The sequence below is a fragment of the Pimephales promelas genome, chromosome 18 (genome assembly GCF_988280905.1).
Source record: "Pimephales promelas chromosome 18, fPimPro1.hap1.1, whole genome shotgun sequence".
Taxonomy (NCBI): domain Eukaryota; kingdom Metazoa; phylum Chordata; class Actinopteri; order Cypriniformes; family Leuciscidae; genus Pimephales; species Pimephales promelas.
Window position 1 is genome coordinate 25656125 of NC_142786.1, and position 21771 is coordinate 25677895.

General features: G+C 36.6%; 1 protein-coding gene across 1 annotated transcript in view; it reads right to left on the reverse strand.

Moving 5' to 3' along the window:
• Nucleotides 1-749: 749 nt before the first annotated feature.
• angpt2b (angiopoietin 2b) overlaps nucleotides 750-21771 on the reverse strand; it is a 31925-nt gene continuing 10903 nt past the window's right edge. The window contains exons 3-9 of the mRNA XM_039681013.2: nucleotides 16741-16862; nucleotides 12963-13195; nucleotides 12616-12740; nucleotides 9709-9810; nucleotides 7108-7274; nucleotides 3474-3604; nucleotides 750-1771 (exon numbers count right to left, since the gene is read on the reverse strand). Coding sequence (XP_039536947.2) covers nucleotides 1611-1771; nucleotides 3474-3604; nucleotides 7108-7274; nucleotides 9709-9810; nucleotides 12616-12740; nucleotides 12963-13195; nucleotides 16741-16862 — 1041 coding nt within the window. The 3' untranslated portion in view covers nucleotides 750-1610. The remainder of the gene's footprint in view (nucleotides 1772-3473; nucleotides 3605-7107; nucleotides 7275-9708; nucleotides 9811-12615; nucleotides 12741-12962; nucleotides 13196-16740; nucleotides 16863-21771) is intronic.

The window sequence follows — 21771 nt, forward strand, 5'->3', positions numbered from 1 at the left end:
CTGAGGCGTCAGCGAATACATAAAAAATGTACCATAGTATAAAACCCGTAAAATTGAGATAATACATATAAAAATACAAACCAAGACATTCTCGCATGTAAAAAAAGATTATCCCAATTCTTCACACTGACCGTTCCAAGATGGCGGGTGCACAGACGTGTCTGGAACGGTCCAATGTATATCTTGCGTATTTACCATACGTCAACATCAGCCGTTTTAGAGTACCCTTAATCGTCGGTTAGATGACGTTATCGGATCCTAACCCTACCCCAGACCTAAACCTACCCCTAAACCTATCTCGTCACCTAACTGACGTTAAACGTAAAGCGTCAGTTGTATGACGTCACAGGATCGTCATGTAACTGACGTTAAAGGGTACCCTAAAACGGCGGATGTTGACGTATGGTCAAAAGACGTCCCAAGACATCAGTTATATGACGTCTTGGGATGAGATTGTGTTATGCGACCAGTGTAGTGAGATTCTTTTTAGTGAATCAAAACACACACCGGTCTGGTTTCCGAACGAACAAATCATATGAACTGGTTCTTGTTAGTGAATCAAAAACATACAACGGGACCAGTGTAATGACTCATCCAACCCTGTACTTTTAGCTCCTGTTAGTGAATCAAAAACCTACAATTGAAACCCGAGAAAATTATTCTTCTGAACGGTTTCTTTTAACGAATCAAACACCGCAACCATTGTAGTGATTCACAAACAAATAACTCGAGCAGGTTCGATTTTGTTAAATCAAAAACTGTTTGATTCCTAAATGAATGAGCCGGTGCTTTTAATTAAGAGTTCGAATATATAAATCAGTCGACGAAACCTTTACTAAAATAAATCGATCAGGGATACGTTTCTCAAAAGGATCATAATCTTAAGTAGATTGTAGAACCATTGGCACGAGGGTTTTGAGTAAGTCAATCAACATCTGTCTCACATAATGAACTTATGTTATTCAAAAGTTATAGTTTGTCAGTATCGAATTTAAGCAATGTTTTTCTTTTTGTAAAACATACTGTACATTCAAATTTTAAACATACATTTGCAACAGAGTTTTTTATAAATGAAGGAATATGCTTGGCGTGTCTGCAGACAGAACTCAGTTGGAAAGTAGGATTCTGTAGGATTTGATGTCAGATGTTTTATTACAAATATATATTTTATAATGAAAGCTATCCTGTTTTAGTGTCTTGAGCACTTTTATAGACGTAAGCTCTCTTAAACCTTTACTAGCACTAGAATGGGAGAAGCAATCTCAGGATATCCAAGGCTGCACTGAAGGGAGGAGGAGGATAGGTTAGTGTTTTACCACACAGACATCGCCCCAAACATCAAGTACAAATGTGAACACTGATCAGCTATTCCAGTTCATTGCATGTTACATTGGAAGAGCTTTGCTATACAGATAAAACATTTATGGTGCAATTTTTATCTGTTTCGACAGACTAAACAAACAAAATAGAGACAGATTGAATGGCTACAATGACATGTGCATAAGCCATGTCTCAAGTTGTCCATAAACTTCAATGATGTCACCAGCTTGTTTGGATTATTTGTCTGTCAGTAAAGTCAATGACCCATTTGTGACAGTTCCTTCCAGCTTTTAGAAGTCCACTGGCCGTATCATCATAGTGGTCATGCTCGCCATCCAGCTCGGCCCTTTCCAGTAGTACCACTTTATACTGTTATAGCGTATCACATTGGAGTTTCCAGAATAGTATATCCCATTGAGATTGGAAGGCCCGCACGCTTCAAACCACCACCCTGCAGAGACAGAGAGCAAACGATTTCAGCTATTTCTTTATTGGGTCAGTTTTCCTTCATTAATATTATAGAGGCCACATCAATCAGATTTTCCTTGAGGGAAAAAAGAAAAAAAAAAAAAGCAGCACCATGTTTTGAAGTGGGGATTGCTGTCAAAGGGTTGTGACATCACAACATGATGACAGTTTAGCTCATTAATATTATTTACATTATCCTAGGTAGTCCTGGAATGGCTATTCGCATAACCTAATTAATATTCATTGGCAAATTTTAGTATTATTTATGGCATTTATAATATTTTTTATTTAATTATATTAGATTATATTTTGTATATTATATTTATAACATACACTAATTTTTACATCTGATATTAATAATAATTATCTGACTTTTTAAAGGAGTAGTTCACAATTCGGGAAAACAAATCTTTTCCCGAGTCAATTCGTTAATTTCATTCGTTGAATGAACCAAATGACACGAAAAAAGATTCGTTCATTTTGAGTTTGAAGAGGAGAGTCACGAACGTGCATCACAGAACAGAGCAAGGCGAGCATTTGAGCTTATAAAACTTAAACTTTGTTATTTATTTTTTAAATGAGCGATCATTGCGATTGATAAGACCCATTGTCTGGAATTGTTTAAAGCCCTTTGAACAGTTTGCAGTTTGTACTTAAACTGTCTTTTGGACCTTGAACTGTTTGGTTACCAGTAAAGTGCATTATATTGAGAAAAATGCTGGAATGTTTTCATCAAAAACATTAATTTATTTTCGACTGAAGAAAAAAATGACATGGATATCTTGGATGACATGGGGGTGAGAAAATTATCAGCGAAAGTTTTTTTTTTTTTTGAAAAACTGAACTACTCTTTTAAATGATTTTCAATAGTTTAAGTTTAGTTAACAATAACAACACTGCATAGGATTAGTAAATTAGACAAAGTATCATTCCGACATGGCATTGAGATAAAATAGAGATGCTTCATGTTTGATGAAATATTTTCGCACAACCTTTTTTACGGTTTTTGATGTATTGTGATGTATTGTATTAACCCATAAGGGCTGGATTCAGGGATGATTTGGAATGTTACCTTTACCTCTTGGAGGTAATGAGGGAGCTTGGTTCCAGCACATCTGATCACTGGCTCTGTTTAACTTTTGTAAAGAGCATCTAAAACTTGTTTTTAACAAGGTCCCTTGCCTTCATAGTTTGCGGAGCACATTTCAGTGCAGATTGTTTTATGGTTCTGTCACAGTATAAAGTATAGGCTTTGGAAAATGTTGGTGTCAAAAGACAAGTCACAGCCAACAGTATTGAACCTGACAGCAAACCTTCCAAACTAGGACTGGTGGACATTCAGGGGGGAAAATAAAAAGGTAAAAAAAAAATATATATGATATGACTCCTTTGAAATGTTGACAGAAACCCTCTGAAAACAGATTTTGGCCATATTTTGTTTGGATCAATGCCAATATTTAATCCAAGTGAACTTGAACTGCTGTTTATTTTTAACAGTCTACAATGCCTCTTCATTCGCAGTTGCCATGAAAACACTTGATACAGTAACATTATTGTATTTCTTGTCTTGGGTGTTGCTGTAAAATTGTTTTCCATTATATGCATATGTAATGCATGCATATATTTTCCATCAGATTACACAAATTTAGAAATAATATATAAATGGTATAGACAAGCTGCAGTACCTCCAGTGGCCATCTGAGCACATTTGCAGCTGCACTGGTCATTGTCGTGATCCTTAGTGCTGAACTGGGTTCCTGAGTGGGTAAGACTACTGGTGCGTCCAGCTGTACCACTGAAACCCCTTGCATGGAGACTGGTGAGAAACAGGCAAATGCTAAATATTTCATCATATGGATAGATACAGAATATGCATTTTTCATAATACAAAAATATTTTTTAAATATAAAAATGATATTTTAAATTGTAATCATATTTTCATAATATAACTGTTATTATTTAAACGAGACCACTAGCGCACCCTCGTGGCCCCATACATTTGAAACCGCCTGCAGGATATACAGCTAAGAGACCACTGAAAAATGATCAGTTTCTCTTGTTTTACTATTAGATGTGTTTGGGTAAAAGTAACATTTTTGTTTTATTCTATTTATTCAAGTGATCACAACATTTCTCCCAAATTCCAAATAAAAATATCATTTAGAGCATTTATTTGCAGAAAACGACAACTGCTTAAAATAACAAAAAAGATGCAGTGTTGTCAGACCTTGAACTTTCATAAGATACAACTTTTTCTTTTTTGCCACTTCTTGCATGTCGAGTTCCAGAATTCGGCTTCACATATCAACTCAGACACATATCCTGTTCTAGATAAATTAACTTAAATACTATACACAAAGTATCACTTTAGGGTACATTGTTTTTTTTATTTTATTTTTTATTTTCACATAATCAGATGAAAGTGTCTACATCTATTACATCCACTGTTAACCCCAGTAAGCTGCGAGTCTGTATAAGATGTTTTTAAGTGATTTATCTTTTTTTCTTTCTCATTTCAGAAGGCTCTAAGACTCATTAATGTGCACTCCAAAGATATTCAGCCTCCATTATCCACAATCCATTGTTGATGCCGTCTCACCAGGAAGGATTGCGAGCACACACGGTGCCAGAGAGAGGACCACACAGCTAGGTACTGCAGGAGATTGTTTTGGCAGGAAAACATCCTTGCACCATAGGTTGCTTGGCTGGTAAGTCCCAAATGGGCTTAACACCCTCGAGAAGTTGCCAGCATTCTCAGCATGCTAATAAAATGCACACTTACCATATGAGGTAAACTAGACAAACATGGTGGGATTTGGCAAATGTTTGTTCAGTATTTCCCCTACCTGTTTACATGCACACAAACACACACTGGAGATTCTGTCTGATATCAATTCTGCAACACACCCATTCAAGAGTAGTATTCCAAATCATTTATTTTGAGTTAAATTTAATATTTCTGGTTCTGGTTCATTCACTGTATAAGTATGCCCACAAGCAATGCATGTTTAATTGCATCCCTTTAGAGAGGTGTGAGATTTGTTTAACTCAGCGATTTTCTGGAAAAGCCTCATGCTTGAAATTGTTTGCCTGGGTTCAGACCGGACTAAAAGCAATAGTAAAAAAAATTGTAGTTTACCCTTAATCTAGATCATCATTTTAACTTATGGACATAATCACACAAGTGGTTTTTATATCAGAAAATGGCAAAGACAAGTAAAAAAAAAATAAGAGAAGAAATTAAACGTGTCGATAAGGGTTTTAAATGTGACTCACATTGTTGCAATTCCAAGTCTTGAACTAATTTTAAACACCACAACATGACACTAATTACAAATAACAATAGATATTGAACATATTCTATTTAAATGACACACAATATCTAAGGAATAATTCACAATGAGCCATTTAATTAGAAATTGAATTGTCTCTCAATGGCTGCAGCTTTTCTGTCAATAGTGAAGCTTTAAGTTTAATTGCTTCAAAAACAGCACCTCTACCTTATACCTCACACTGCAACGCATTCTCATCCCAAGGCGTCATCTATAGGTTTAGGTCTGGGTTAGGGTTAGGGTTAGACCAATTGGATAGCGTCATCTAACTGACGCTAAAGGGTGCCTAAAGCGTTGGATGTTGACGCATGGTCAAAAGTGTCAGTTAGATGACGCCTTGGGATGAGAACGGGCTGTTACACTGAGAAATGTCGTAGCTTTTCAGTTGCAAAACTATTTTACTTATAAGGTCACAGAAAACATAGACAACAAGTTTCTGGTGGTGTATGTTTCTGTGTGTGTGTTTGTTTTGTGATGCACCCGCACCTTTTAATTACTTTCACATGAATCAAATGAAGTGACCAATCAGGAGACAGACAATGAATGACGCAGAGGGTATGAAATGAAAGCGGTAAGGAAATGGAGAGAGGGTGTTAAACGTAAAGGCAGCAGTGAGGCAGACAGTCACGGCTCGAGGTTCTCTTCATTCATTGCATTGATGCATTAATGAGTGAGTGAGTGAGAGAGAGACAGAGGTAGAGAGTGTGTTTGTTCTGTATGTTTTATGCATGAGAGAGCAGGGAGGAAAAGCATCCTTCCACAGATAATAAAATGTAATTTATAGTGATGAAAACGTGGAAATATACTGGAGATTTTATCTTCTGTTATTTTTGTTTTTCCAAATTCAGTTGGAATCATTTACGATAAAGACACAATTTTGTGGGCCATGGCTCTCGCTGCTGATGTCTACAATGTTAATACGTAGGAACCATCTTCAAATGTTAAGCAGGAGTTTTCATTTTGTGAGTGGGTATTATAATGAGACTGGTGCTGGAACTCATCATTTTTAATGTTTTGTTGAGTGATTGTTGCAGTTGAGGAAAGAGATGGCCGCACACAGCTCTGCACTTTTCTACAGCTTGTTATCCGTTCCAGTTCAATCACAAAACAAAATGCAACCAAATGTGTTCCTGCCATTGGTAAATGTTAAAATCTACTTATGTACAGCTACAATTGTGGTTCATTCAAACAAAATGTTAAATTAGGGAACCCTTCGTGCTTAAAGCAAAAACATTGCCACTAGACCAAACATATTTTACCACATCTGATCACATCTGAGTTTATCTGAATTAAACAGAAATGATCAGGAAAAAATCGTTGGCACATTAAATCATTCTGCAATGAGCTTTAAGTGTTCAGAGATGTGTATGTTGCTTGTATAAAAAAAAAAATATGAATCTAACCTAATTATTTTTAATTAATTGAGCCAAAACCAAAATGCGTTAGGTTGTGCCCCGCTCTCCCCTATAGTCAGTTGAATGTCTGTTGGGGGACCAACAAAATAAAGTGTTAGCAGATATTAAGCTGACAGTCTACTATTACTCTAATGACAGTTGACATGTAGTTGAAAAGTTACTTATAGTTAGTAGAATGTCTAAAGTGGACTATCGAAATAAAGTGTTACCCAGTTTGTGTGTTTCCCATTTGAATGGTCTGAGGGGCTGCCGCTTACACTGGGACTATAGGCTTTAGCTTCAATTTTTTAAGAAATTATTCTCTAATCAGTTGCATATTATGTCATGGATATATCCCTCGAATGGAATATTGCAGTCTCTTTTGTCTTGCTCTCTCAGATATTTCTCATGTTCGCCCAAAATTACTAATTATCTGATTGGGAATGTCTGACACTGGTGCATACACACTGTAATAGATATGCCAGCCGCGAAAGCTTGACAGGCGGAGGGCGGGGCTTAGCGAAGGGTCAATTGTATGCCTCACAACAGTTCATTAACATCTAGAGTCAAGAGAACATGAAACATTCTGGTACCTGTACTTCTTATCCTCTCCGTCAATGTAGAAATGGTCATATTGAGAATAAGCCTGGTGTCCCTCTGCGTCTTTGAGGTGGACCTGGAGAATGTTGTCTTTTGATGTGGTAAGCAGGTGGATGGCATCATTTCCTAACCAGTGTTCTCCTGACGGATCTCCGAATCCCTGCCGCATAAGAAAAGGAAACAAAAAATGCTTTATTTTCTTGACAAACACTCTTCACAATCTCTGACAAACAGAATGGAAGTACTCAAGTACAATGGAGAACTCCCAATTATTTACATATACAACATTTTGAAATAAAGTATTTATTATCATGTTGTAATTATTACATTATTTAAAGGTGGAATACCTAAGATTTTTGCATTAAAATATCCAAAAAATCACAAGGCCAGTCTTATATATTTAGTTAAGATGATAACTTACAATATTCCAAATGTTTCAAACATGTTTAAATCGCGAGAAAATTGAGATTTTAACCAAGGAAACGGGGCGTGTGAGCTGGGAGTCGCCAGTCAATCGCGTCATATCCACGTTACCTCAGTTTCCGCTCAGTCCTGGACAAATGTGGAAGTTGTAGTTATGCGTTAGCGTCTATCAAGCAACAAACGTCAGCTTGTTTCGGTGTTGACCATTTAAAATGAGTAAAACTTACAACAACAACCCAAAAAAAACATAAATTGAAGTCACCATTATGGTGATCGGTGTTTGTTTTAAAACGACGGTTTTCTCCTTGAGTGATTCTGCTTGTTAACATCAGGTGTCTTCAATGTTGGCAATATAAAATAAAGAGTTCTCAATTAATCTTTGACGTCTGTCTGTTAGCGAGATATTTTTGTTACTTTTTTGGTGTAAACTTTACAAATGGTAAACTTTTTGACAAATTATTACTCAATTCTAATTTGTTAAATTTAATTAATAATATTGCTTTTCTTGCGGTATTTTCTTTCATTACTTTGCCTCATCCATGACAACTAATTTTCGATTCCCGTCTGACTGATTTATCCACGGTGGAGTTGAAAAAAACAGTTCCCATCATTCCGCGTTCCTCCAAGGTGTCATCAAGCAAAGCCGTTGTTGTTGTTTTGAATGTAGCGCCCTCTAGCGGCATCTAAATCTTAGGTATTGTAGCTTTAAACTGATTTTCAAAGGTATCCACAATCATTTTATTTGTGTGGATATATTCAAACATTGATTATGAATTAATTTTACCACAGTGAACAAGCAGAAGATGACAGCTGCTTCACAACCAATTTGAAATTTTAGTGCGACTGCCATTAAGAGGTCAAATGTGACAATCGTTTGCAAATGTCGGAGATAGAGGAAAGTCTGCTTCAGAAGAACAATCCTTGAGTTCCATATCACATACTAGTAAAGTAAACATTTCAAAAGACCTCCTGTAACCATAACAAAATGTTGCATTTCAATTTGCTTGGACCAGCAAATGAGACGGCACTTTTGATCACTGTGAGATGTGGCAGTGCAGTTGGGCATTCAAATGCTTCAATGCACACGTTATCAACAATCTACAGGGGCTCCCGGCTCCCACGCTCCATCTGGGGCCAAATATTTATCATTCAGTTTTTAAAAACATTTTTCTTAGAAAACAAGGAAGAAGAAAAAACCTTGTGCTGTTCTAAAGCACTCCCAGAGCAGCCATAGCAATTTATCTGTTGAAGTAGCCCAGGTGAGATGAATTACCACGGTTTTCGCATTTAAAATTCGATAACAGTAGTTTCCAAACAACTCAGATTTTCTGGGAGATATTACGTTTTTAAGTAGACCCTGATTTTAAAGCAAGCATTACTAACAATGTCCAAGCGAAAAGGACTCTCTTTACCTTCTGTAACTTGTTTTAAATGATGGATGCAAAGTGTGAATAATGATGCCCCCATTTAAATTCAAAATGTCTCTTCTTATCTTTTTTTTTTTTTCGTCTTAAGGCTTCAAATGACCCTGTGACCGAATTAATATATACTCATTCTCCCACATGGAGAGGGAATGCAGGTGTAACAACAGAGGGAGACATGGGAATGCAGAGACGGCCAATCAGAATTCTCTTCCTCAAGGAAAGTTCAACAAGGTCACCAATGCATCAGTATTCTATGGCTATGCATCAGATGCCACATATAAGTTAGACTTTCCCCTTCAGTGCAGGTTAAATATGTGTTTTAAATGTAAGATGCCTCCGATTAAATGGTAGAAGAAGCTTGCTTTCACCAAGAAATCTCAATAAGATATAGACAGGCTCACATTTAAATTATACTGTGTGTCTTCATTAAATGGGTGTTCATGCTTCATTGTCTTAAACGAAATTAAGAAAAATGAGTTAAGCAATCTTTAATGGCGGCATAAAATAAAAATTCCCGCAACTTTACAACGTTCACCTTGTCAGATAAGTGTTTTTATTATTATTATTTGAATATGTTTTTAAAAATTGGATGCATGAAGATATGCTTCATTCATTGTCTGTGCTAAAATAAATTATTGTGGTTTAAAGTGAATTTGAAGCCAAACTGTGAAAGATAACCACAATAAAGCTATCTATACAATTAAATGGTTCAAATATGGAAAGGCTATAATTGATATCAGATCCTACCAGTTTGTAGTCATTCCAGTCACGGTTGAAATCGACTGATCCATCATAACGGTGCTGAAAGACAGTCCAGCCTCCTCCTCTAGTTTTCATGTCACAGAATACCTGGTCAGAAACAACCATACAGGAACACATTCATACTAGCACTATACAAATATACTTTTTATCATTTATAATTTTATATTTTAATAATAGAGAGAAAGAGAGATAGAAAAAACGACACGTGTGTCAGTTACTTAAGGAACTAAAAGAAAAGTTATAGTTGTGAAAAGCACTTCTAGTTAGAATGTCTAAGGTGGACCATCGAAATAAAGTGTAACCATAGTTCATTTTCTTTTGAGCTAATATTTGTGACAAAACTATGGTTTTCAATGGGTTATTTAATAAATAAATACATACTGAGAGACCCTTTGTAGGTGCTGTGTTTTCTTAAACAACAACAACAAAAGCTATGGAAATTTTACATTATTTCATTATTACAGTAATATTTTTGTCATAATTTGCTGAATACAAAAACACACACGCTGCAGTTTAGAGATTTGACTGGTCAAACTACGGTAATTTCCCAGGATATGCCACAAAGCACATTTCAACTCATGATGTTTTGAATTGGGATGTTTCAGAGTTAATTATGAGGCCTTTCTTACCTCTAGGTTCTCTGTACTGACAAAAAAAAACTGTGACTACAATCCTTTTTTAATATGTATGCAGAGCGAGACTGGATCGCAAACCACCACATTTGGACTTCTGATGCAAGACATTCTGTTGCTTTGTCCAGCAAGGTGGCGGGTCCTCAGGCTATGACTACTCAATTTATTTATTTATTTATTTATTTATTTATTTATTTATTTATTTATTTATTTATTTATTTATTTATTTATTTATTTATTTATTTATTTATTTATTTATTTATTTATTTATTTATTTATTTATCTTTTGTTAATTTGGTTATCCACTGTGCAATGAACTTGCTAATGATGAATTGTCCCAATTTGAGCCATACACTAAACTAAGTCTACAGTGCAGGTTAAACACTAAACTGTTTAGTGCTCTTCCACAAAAACTTTTACAATCTATTGATTTAGTATTGAACTCAATACAACTTAACAATTTACTGTTTTTGAGTGAAATAGCAATTTAGTTTGAGCTATGAGCAGCCAAAATAAAATAATAAAAAGGGCAGCTCGTTGGATTCCATCATCTGAATCCATCAAAACTAATTAAAGCCTATCCCGTAAAGGATTTTCTTCACAAATATTAAATATTTCTAGCCTGTGGGTGTCAAGTGAAAACATTCCAAGTAAATATCCTCAATATGATTTTTCTCCAATTTTCCCAGCTGTTTCTGAGAAAAAATAGGCTTAAGGAGAAGGCGAAAAGCAATAAGTTCTTCTTGGCAAAAACAAAAAGTGGAATAACAATATACATTTCCATCCCTTGGCGGGACAAACTCATTTAACAATACATGCTGGGCTAAGACCTTCCATTATGAAAGCTAATCAAGGTTTAAAGACTTAGCACTTGTATTAATGACATCTGTAGAGAGGGTGCATTTGAGGAATTGATTTAATTCATATTCAGCACAACATATATTTCTTTTTGCATGACAGATGTGAGATGTTCTTTGTTTTCTGCTTCTGAGCTACCCACTTCAAGATGACAGTCAAATTTTCCAGTGATATTTTATCTCTTGCAGCATTTATAAAATGACAGACACATTTATACAGTTGTAACACATTTATACAATCGTAATTTATATCAGAATACTTTGCACAATTGTATCATATGATAATGAAGCTTGAATTTAAAGCGGATTTCAAACTCATTCAGGGCTGTTCAGTCACTGTTTTCCACTTAAAAAAAAGTTTTCTGGCCAAAATATATTTAAATGTCTCGTAAAAATATATTGTAAATAGCACAGCTTAATTAAATGTATATATTTTTCAAATTGAAAATATTTTTAAATTTTCAAATACCAAAAAAATGTATAGGCTAATACACTTCTAATATTCTAACTATATTTTTGGTGAATTAAAAATGTTTTAATTAAAAGCACTATACTTTTTGGCTAATTATGCCAAGAAAAAAGTGTCAGTACTAATCAATATCCCATATAAATATCTTAATTTGTATCGTTAAAGAAACAAAAGAGAAAAAAAGAGCTATTTAAAACTCTCCAAATGAAAGGAGCCACCCAGTGTGCTGCTCTGAGGGGTGGCACAGTATGAAAGGGTGGTGATACTACATATACCAGCTCGCTCTCGCTCACTGCATTAAACCATGTGTTGGCAGGAAGCTCCCGAATCTTTGCCAAACACCTGGCGCCTATGCCCACAGGAAATGGAGGGGAAGATGAATGAACGCACAGGAAAATAATGAATAACAAAAACAATTTTAGCCACATTTTTAAAATGTTCATCACCCCAAGAGCCAGCCAGAAATTAGATTTGACTCAAAATCAAAGCTCAATCCTTGGGTGGTTTGTTTGTGGTTCAGTAGGCGAATATTTTGAAATAGATGCGGGAAATATTCACAGTTAGATGCACCGAGAAATGGCTTGCAGGCCTGAAATGTTTGACTGACTTCTTGATTTGGTTTTCTGATCAACGTGACATTTTCATCTTAGCCTTTTTTTCAAAGACGTACTGAAATTGCATTACACTAAAACATGTTGTCCTTCCAGATTATAATGTAGCCCTCAAAAACAACACAAAGAACTAAATGTCAGGAGAGCTCAGTTTCTTCTGCAATCAAGATACATGCCACGATTCATGCTTTACAAAATGATTTTGTATTGCATGCAATATATCATCTTTTTTCTTTTTTTTTATTTAAATTTCATGAAAGTGATTTGAAAACCTATTGTCCACATTAGTTGTTTTAAAAAAAAAATTGTTTAAATCTACTAACCTTAATTTTCTGGGTGGCGTTGAGAAGATGAATGTTGTATATCCCACTTTCTGTAACTCCCGATTTGAATATCTCAGCACAGTCTCTGAACTTTAACATCTCCTTTTCAATTGGAGTGGAAATATCTGAAAATATATGGGACATTTAAACGTTTATGAAAAAGAAATAGAAGGTTGATTGGTTTGAGGCGAGCAATACTGATTAAAATCTCAATCTTCCTTGAATGAAAAAATGCCTGATTGACCACCATTGGGAATTTAAGCAATTGCCCTGTTCAGAGAGACACTTTTGTTCCCACTGAGCAGGTCATATGCAGCTTAGCCTGATAATGTGAAGTTGGCACTGACCGTTACAGTGAGAGACCATAGCCAGTAGCTGCTGCACTGTGTCAGTGAGTGTGGCCTGCTGGCGTTGGAGAAGTGTGCTGTTACGGGTCGAGCTGGCCAGTTCTTCCTCCAGCAGGCTGACCAGGTGATTCTGTCTGTCCAGAAGCTCCAGCAGCTGCTGCTTTTCCTGCTGGATGACCTGAAGCTCTCTGCTGTGCTTGGCCTCCATAGCACCAAAGCGCTCTTCCAGGTAGCTGAGAAGAAACACACTGGCTGGTTCCAACACAGTCTCATCCCAAAAAGTCATATAACTGACGTTTTGGGACGTCTTTTGACCATACGTCAATATCCGCCTTTTTAGGGCCCCCTTAAACGTCCATTTATAGGTCAAAAATAGTTTTTTTTTGTTTGCAAATGATATGCACTGTAAACCCCTTGGGTGGGATTAGGGGTGTGTTAGTGAAATCTATTTTGGGTGTATAAATGGTACGAGAAATATTATTTGTGCTATAGATATGCACTTTCATGAGATTGGGCTGCATATACGGTCTTGCATATTTTTTTTAGAAAACTATTTTTACACTATTGCTGATAAAACAGTCCAACAGCAGTGGGATTTTTTTTTTTTTTACTATTTGTATAACTCCACTTTGTGCGTTCCAGACCATCAGACTGTGCATTAGTTGTGGGGATTTTGTACAGCGATGCAATTTTAGTCTTAAAGGTTTCTGAGAATCATTGTTGAACAAATTGTTATCATTGCATCTAAACCAACAACATGTTTATTAGATCCAATACCCACTAAACTACTGAAAGAAGTGTGACCTGTAGTGGAAGAGCCACTTCTCAATATTATTAACTCGTCTTTATTTTTAGGTCATGTTCCAAGAATATTCAAGCTGGCTGTAATAAAACCTCTCATTAAGAATCCGCAATTAGATCCAAAAAATCTTCCACTTATGTCTAAAATACAAGAAAAAGTTGTCTGCTCAATTGTGTTCTTTCTTGCAAGAAAATGATATCTATGAAAATTTTCAGTCAGGATTCAGACCGCATTACAGCACAGAAACAGCGCTAGTTAAAATTACAAATTATTTACTTTTAGCTTCTGACCAAGACAAGTTCAACATCAATCTACTCGACTACTCGATCTTAGCGCTGTGTTAGACACTATAGATCATAAAATACTCTTGGATCGACTACAAAACTAGACAGGTGTTCAGGGATAGGCATTCAGCTGGTTCAGATCGTACTTATCAGACTGTTACCATTTTGTCTGTTTAAATGGGGAAAAATTAAAGTCAGTTTTTAAATTTCAGTAGACTATGGAGTGCCACAAGGATCGGTTTTAGGCCCTTTGCTATTCTCAATATATATACTGCCACTTGGTAACTTTCCACTGTTATGCTGATGACACTCAATTATATTTTTTATCACGACCAGATGAAAACACTAACTCATCTAAATTGACAGAGTGTCTTATATAAAATATAAAGATATAAAATATTGGATGACGTGTAATTTCCTGCTATTAAATTCAGATAAAACAGAGGTATTACTTATTGGTCCAAAAAACTATCCAAAAAAACCTCTTACCGTACAACTTTAGACGGATGTCCTCTTACTCCAATACAGTAAAAGACCTGGGTGTCAGTCAAACAGTACTGGGATGTTTTACTGATTGTATAATTCCACTTTGTGCATTCCAGACTGTCAGACTGTGCATTAGTTTTGGGGATTTTGTCTGAAGGTTACAGTGATACAATTTTAGTCAGTAAGGTGCAGTAAGTGATTTCTGAGAATCATTGTGCCGATTGTGTTCATTGTGCCGATATTAAGCAGAGAGTCTAATGACTATTCTAATGACTAGTAGTTTACATGTAGTTGAAAAAAGTTACTGATTTAGTATGATATCTAAAGTGGACTACTGAAACACTGTGTTGTTACCACAAATGCATTTATAAAGGAATTCATATGGAATTACTAGTGTTGTACAATTTGTGTTCCTGCAACAGACAATGGCATTTGGATAGGGAGCAGTGTAATTTTGTCATGCTCAGAGCAGATTTTTGTCTGCATAAATTGTGCCTATAGACAAACAGTTTGTCTTATTATAGTAATTGTCGTATCAAATCCTAATGTTGAGCACTTCACCCTGTAGGTAAATAGCTGTTTGCTCGCTCCCGCTGCTCTCAGCACAGATGACACCATTGAACAAGCCTCTCAGATTCCACATGTGAGCCTGAGAGGCTGGTAGACCTGTAAACACCTGGATACCGCTGCCATTCACAGATGGTGTTGTTGCCTGGGCTTCTTTATCAAAATCAAAATCAACAACTCTCTGACAGGTTGTGTGAGCTGGCACCGTACCAAGCTCCAAATAAAGACAATAAATCCCACAGGCCTGATCTTTATGAGTACGACTAATGACTTTGCTGCAGTTTTTTTATTGAAACAATCCACCCACACAGATTGAACAAGCTACTTTCAGCTAGTGGAAAGAAACATTCCCTAAATCTTTCTTCACTTTCTGTTTCTATTCTTCCAGCATGCATCCTTTCAAAGGGGATCTGCACTTGAATATTGTCAAATTATTTTAAGATGATTTGTTTTTTAATCATCTTAATTTGTGGAGATGAATTATTGTTGTTTAAGCTGCAGCTTTATTGTAAAAGTACCTTGTAAAGGACCAATATTTTATGTTATTGTCCCATTTTTGAACAGAGAGTACATTTCCACAAACTGCTTGCATATTTTAATTTGAGTTAGCAGAAAGATGCGTAATCACTGAGCAAATATGTCCCTAAAGAACAACAAAGAAAGATACAAACGCATTTCCTTTATTACTGAAGCTCAACAGACAATTTACTGTACGTACCAGAGTGATGTTTTTTTTTATAAGAAAGGTGATTGCAGCCATGCAGCATCATTGTTTATTTGAACCCAATTATAAAGTCATAAAAGAGCTGTGAAACTGGTGATGCTTGTTTTAAAACTTATTTTCAGTATATGAGATAGTAAGCACCTGGAATAAACAGGGAACATGAGAAACATCTCTTTCATTGACGAGATGTCTTTGGGCCTATTTATACCTGATATTAGTTCACCCAAAAATTTACTTTAATAATTTAATTTCATAATTTACTCACCCTCTTGTCATTCCTAACCTAAATGATTTTCTTTGTTTTTTGGAACATAAAAGCAGATATTTTGAAGAATCATGGTAACCGTGGTCCATTGACTTCCATATGGAAAATAATGGGAACCGAAACGGTTTGGTTACCAACATACTTCTCACTCTGTTCTGCAGCTTTGGAATAAAATAAGGGTGAGTAGTGTTAGTTCACCCCAAAAATGTAATTCTTTCATCATTTATTTAACCTCGTTCAACTTCAAAAGATATTCGTTAATGCGAAGCACAACCCCACTTGCTTAACTCATGATAACAAACCTCATTGGTTCCTGCACATCAAGCATAGACATTTCAGTTTACCATTTTTGATGTGCTCAATGTAGGTGTGTACGTAGATCAGTGTTTAATAACTAGATCAGTGTCCAAATAAGCTCTTTTTTGAAAGAGAAAAAAATGGGCAAAACAGCAGGGAATATGATATTAAATGTTTTTATGTGTATGAGATGAGCAACTGTACTATCAAAGGTCCATCTTGCAAGTCGTTTTCCTTTGTAGCCCGTTTAAAAAATATGCATGAATGTGCTTTTGCATTTGTTATAACTTTAGAGACAGAGCTCATGTGCACAAGGGTGTGACTGAGACGCTGCACGTTTACAGACGACTCACCTGTTTTTGTCATTGAGGCGGGAGACCTCCTGGGTCTGCTCTAAGAGCTGCTTCTCCAGCCGGTTGGTGCTCAGAGAGTACTCCAGCAGCTGGATCTCCAGACGACTGGTTTGGTTCATCACCTGCAAACAGGCCCACATGACAGACAAGCGGAAAATAAGATTACCTTTAAAATATTGAAAGACTTGAGAGAATGATGGCGCTTTTCATGTCCAAGTACTATGGTTTTCATCTTTGCTTGAATGCAAATGTACAGGATTACATTTTTTTTGTTGTTGAACGTTGAAGGTAGTACCAGATGTTTCCCTGCAACAGTAAGCCAGCCAACTTTATTCAAGAGCAATGTTTAAAGTAGCATTGTTGGAAACAAATACAGTCCTAATCAGGGTTAAAGGAATAGTTTAACCAAAAATTCGACCACAGAACACCAAAAGGAACAATCCAAATACTGTGCTGATTGCATTTTTCCATTCAATTACAATATGGTGGACTAAAGCTTTCAAGCTTCAAAAAGGATGCAAGACCATCTTAAAATGTCATAAGTCAAATGATAGTTTCTTGTGAGGAACATCTAAATATTTATGTAATGATAATCTTCCCTCCAATAAGCTGTAAACTGCTGTGATCAAATTCTTTGATTGACAGATCGGACAGTTCTCAGTTCTGTAGATTTGGTTTTGGCTTCCTTACTTGGGGACACTTAACATTCAACAATATTATTGATCTGCCTGTATCGACACCATTATATGAGAAGTGAACTGAGCTGGGGTGCGTTTCCCGTACAACTATGTAGTTCGCTGTTTCACTACCATAGTACGATGTATCGTTGGAAAAATCAACTAGCTAGTCATAGTTGTTTCCTGAAACCCATTGTCACAAAGTATCGTTCAACCACGTTGGTTTTGAATGTGGTGGAGTAATAACTACTCCTTTAATGAAACTTTTTGAGATCCAATTAACGCTAGATTTTTTATAAATTACAGACATGTCATCTGAGGACTATTTCTAATTGTTCTCAGTTATTTTGCTTTATTACCAGATTCAATATTTGGCTCGTTCTTGCATAGTAGAGCAAGTTCGCACATGCGCACTCTTCATACTCGGTACTTTAATTTTTTTTGAAAAAATAAAAGACGTATATTTGTATGTATTCTAAATAAAAGGCATCAGTTGTAGCCTACTGAATGCCAGCTTGCTTGTTTTGCTCAAGGTAAGGATTTATTACATCCAAATGCCATTCAATATAGAAACTATGCTTCTAACCACAGCTCCAGAGCTGTCGTTCAAACCAAACAACTTTGCGATGCTGTTTGCGAATGTTCGTTTGAACTATTGTTTCGTTGAACTATGCTGATGATAACTACGGAACTTGCGACCACAGTTGGCGATGCTTTGAACGATGTTGAACGATGAACCTTTTGAACGATGCTTTCGGGAAACACACCCCTGGATGATGACATCACTGTTTTCTCCAGAGTGGCTGTATCCACCTTTTTCTGCGCCCGTTCTATTTCCCATGATTCATAGCGGGTTCAACTGACTTGACGGTTTTCTACTTCCTGTCGAAGTATTTGTTTACATAGAAGGCTAGCACTCTAGTCCAGACCACTCATCTAGAATGATAAATTATGTAGATCAGTGGTCCAGACATTAGAAAAATATCAGTCCACATAAGCGTTTTATATTCACTGACATGACCGTTCTGAAAGCGACTTTAAAACTTTTACAGAGATCAAAGAAAAAACACAAAGAAACCTTTCTTTCAAGTGAATTTCGTTTTTCACTAATTGTATCTTAATTTCAATCAATGCTTCATCAACCAATTGACTGGTTTTAATAAATAAGAAGTATATAGTAAACAATAGATGATCATGACGGAGGTGACAGCGCGCAAACTGGACTTTGGTCTCATGAATTAGACTCAGCGTATGCCTAACCTCACAGGCCTAAGAAATGACTATGCATCTTCAGCCCATTCTCACCCCCAAGGCGTCACCTAACTGACGCCTTGGGAAGCATTTTGACCATGCTTCAATATCTGACGCTTTAGGCGCCCTTTAGCGTCAGTTAGATGACACCCTAGGATTGCGTGTAACCCTACCCCCATCCCAGACCTAAACCTAACCGCGTCATCTAACTGACGCTTTCTGACGCTCTAGGCGCCCTTTAGCGTCAGTTATATGACGCGATCCTACGGCGTCATCTAACTGATGCTAAAGGGCGCCTAGAGCGTCAAATATTGAAGCATGGTCAATGGTGACGCCTTGGGGTGAGAATGCGTTGGCATCTTTGAAAGCAGAGGTAGACAGGAGTCAAAGGGCTAACCAGCCTAACCTTTTAGTACTGTTATTATGCAGCAGTCGGGGTGATAGAAACTGTCGGATGTTTGCTGGATTAGGGAGATCGTGCAGTCTTGCATCAGCTATCCTTTGGAAGTTATGAAGCAAAGAAAAACGTTCATTTTGTTTTTATCTGATGTAATAAAAAAATAACGTGATCAGATCACAGATGTTTTTGGGGTTTTTTTTCGATTTAGTTTAGCGATGTGGGGATGACACAATCTAAAACACATGGCAAAAAAGCATAGACCAGACTCGAACCGGAAGTTGACTACCGGCGTCGTCGTCGACGTCATGGCAGCGTGCATTGTTTAGAGCAGAAAAAGGTGGATAGATAAACTGAACTAAACTTGTATTCAACAAAAATTAACCATCATTGAATTTACTTAAGCTGGACTATGACTCTATTTTCTTCTAGATGTGCTGTACAGCCGAAACAAACTTTCTTGCATTATCATCACTGTAAAGCTTCTTTAAAATAATTTGTATTGTAAAAAAGTGCTATATAGATAAAGGTGACTTGACTTGATTGTAGGTGCATGGAAAAGGTCTTCAAAATTTGTCCCTTTGTGCTCCATGGGAAAAAAAAAGAGAGGTATGAATTTGGAACAACATGAGGTTAGATTAAAATTGATTAAACTGTTTCCTTGAATTTCTGAAGCCATGATCAAGTGATCCAAAAAAGTCACACACAGTTCAGGGGTGATTATCCCATTTTGCCTGTTCATTCAAACAGCTACATGTTTTTCCAAGCAGCTCTAACACAGCAAACATAAGCCCTGACAAGCACAGCCCAATATTTTTTCAGGCTGTACTATGATGTTCAATGAACTGCTGACTGCAACTAAAAGATAGCAAAAACATAGCAGTGTGAAACAATTACTCTCTGAGAGTATAAACACTAAGGCTGTTTTAGTTGGGATATTTTCACGTTTTCTCTGATTCTTTTCCAACACTACTCTATATGGCCACTTAACCTTGCTTCTGTTGGCCATGAATTTAGATGAGTAAAAAACCATGCACACATTATCCAAAATAGGCAGCAGTGCTTTCAGTGTCAAATGCGATGCACTAAGGCCAAATTTTGTGAACTCGCTTAACTGTGCAAGGATAAATGTTATTAGGGACTTAATAGACCTATCCACAAGTTTCCGAGGGGCGCTCCTGTAAAAAATAAAGTGGGTGAAACTTCCGGTGAGGCGGTGGAAGAAGCATTCCAATGGTATTTTGTGTGTTAGTTAGCAAAGAGGCTAGCTGTTCTTCGGAGAATTATTTTACTATTTAAAGACACAAATCTTTATGAGAGATGTTGTTACGGAGCTCAGGGACAACATGTGCTGTTCGCGGTTGTATGTATAACCGGACTAAACTAATTCAGTGGCTTAAACGTGATTGTTTTGAACATAAGCTGAAAACGAAATCAGAGTGATCCTGCCAGAGCCCGTCTCTGATCCTGCCAACGACTGTAGTTTCCATCACCTCCCAAAAGACGACGAATCTTCCTGTGTACATTTGTTTACATTCTTAATATTCTATAAACTCTATCAGCATGTGATTGGCTGTTCGCTACTGATGTTGCACCTAAACTCAGGATCAAAGCCTGTGTTGACAGAATACCAAATGTGCCAGTAATGTATTCAAGTAGCACATTCATTTATAATTATGAATAAACTCCAAAGCACAATGACTAAGTGTGTATTTTTTATTTTAATTGTTTGTCAGCTCGCACAACTGTCTGTCACCATGCCTTGATGAGTATTGATTATTAATAATGTTATTATAATACTCCCAATCAACTACTGCGGAGGGTAAAGGTACTGTCATTTCACCCTTTTTAATTTCGTTGAGGTTGTGTTCCCACATCGTTAGCTACTGTAGTTTGGATCGCTATAACTTGAATGACTGTCAACTGTTAAATGAACGAGTGTCAAGCATGTCAAGTAGCACTTTGTTTACTTCAAACCGGCCACTTTTGACGCAAGGCCTCATGGGGCGTAGGAAATTTGTGGATATAATAGACCACTTTAATTGACCTATGGCTAAGCCACACCCTCAAGCGCGATGAGCCAATCACAGTGTGCAGCTAACCCAATACACTCGGACATTCTCTGTTTCCACGTCCATTGAAATCCATTGCAGTTAGTCAGTTTTCATTCATTTTTTCTACTCATTTTAAAGGGTTAGTTCACCCAAAAATGAAAATTCTGTCAGTATTTACTCACCCTCATGTTGTTCCAACCCCGTAAGACCTTCGTTCATCTTCGGAACACAAATTAAGATATTTAGGATATTAAAATCGCTCCTGCATACAGTCCATAGGCTTCTTGAGGGACTGGCTCTTGCTGTCCTCGAAAAGTAATTGAAGACATCGTTAAAATAGTCCAAGTGACTACAGCGGCTCAATCTTAAGTTTATCAAACGACGAGAACACTTTTGTGCGCAAAAAAACAACAAAAATAACGACTTTATTTCAACTATTCACTTCCTTCTCCATAAGCCTATAGTCCGTTAACGTAGTGTGATTGCGTAGAGCTACGTCACACGTAGGCTCACTATTGGTCGACGCTGGTCATGTGTGTGTGATGCGTGTGACGTACAATAACAGAAGCTTACGCTATTAAACTAGTAAAACTAGAGAAATAAACGAATAGTTGAAATAAAGTCGTTATTTTTGTTGTTTTTTTGCGCACAA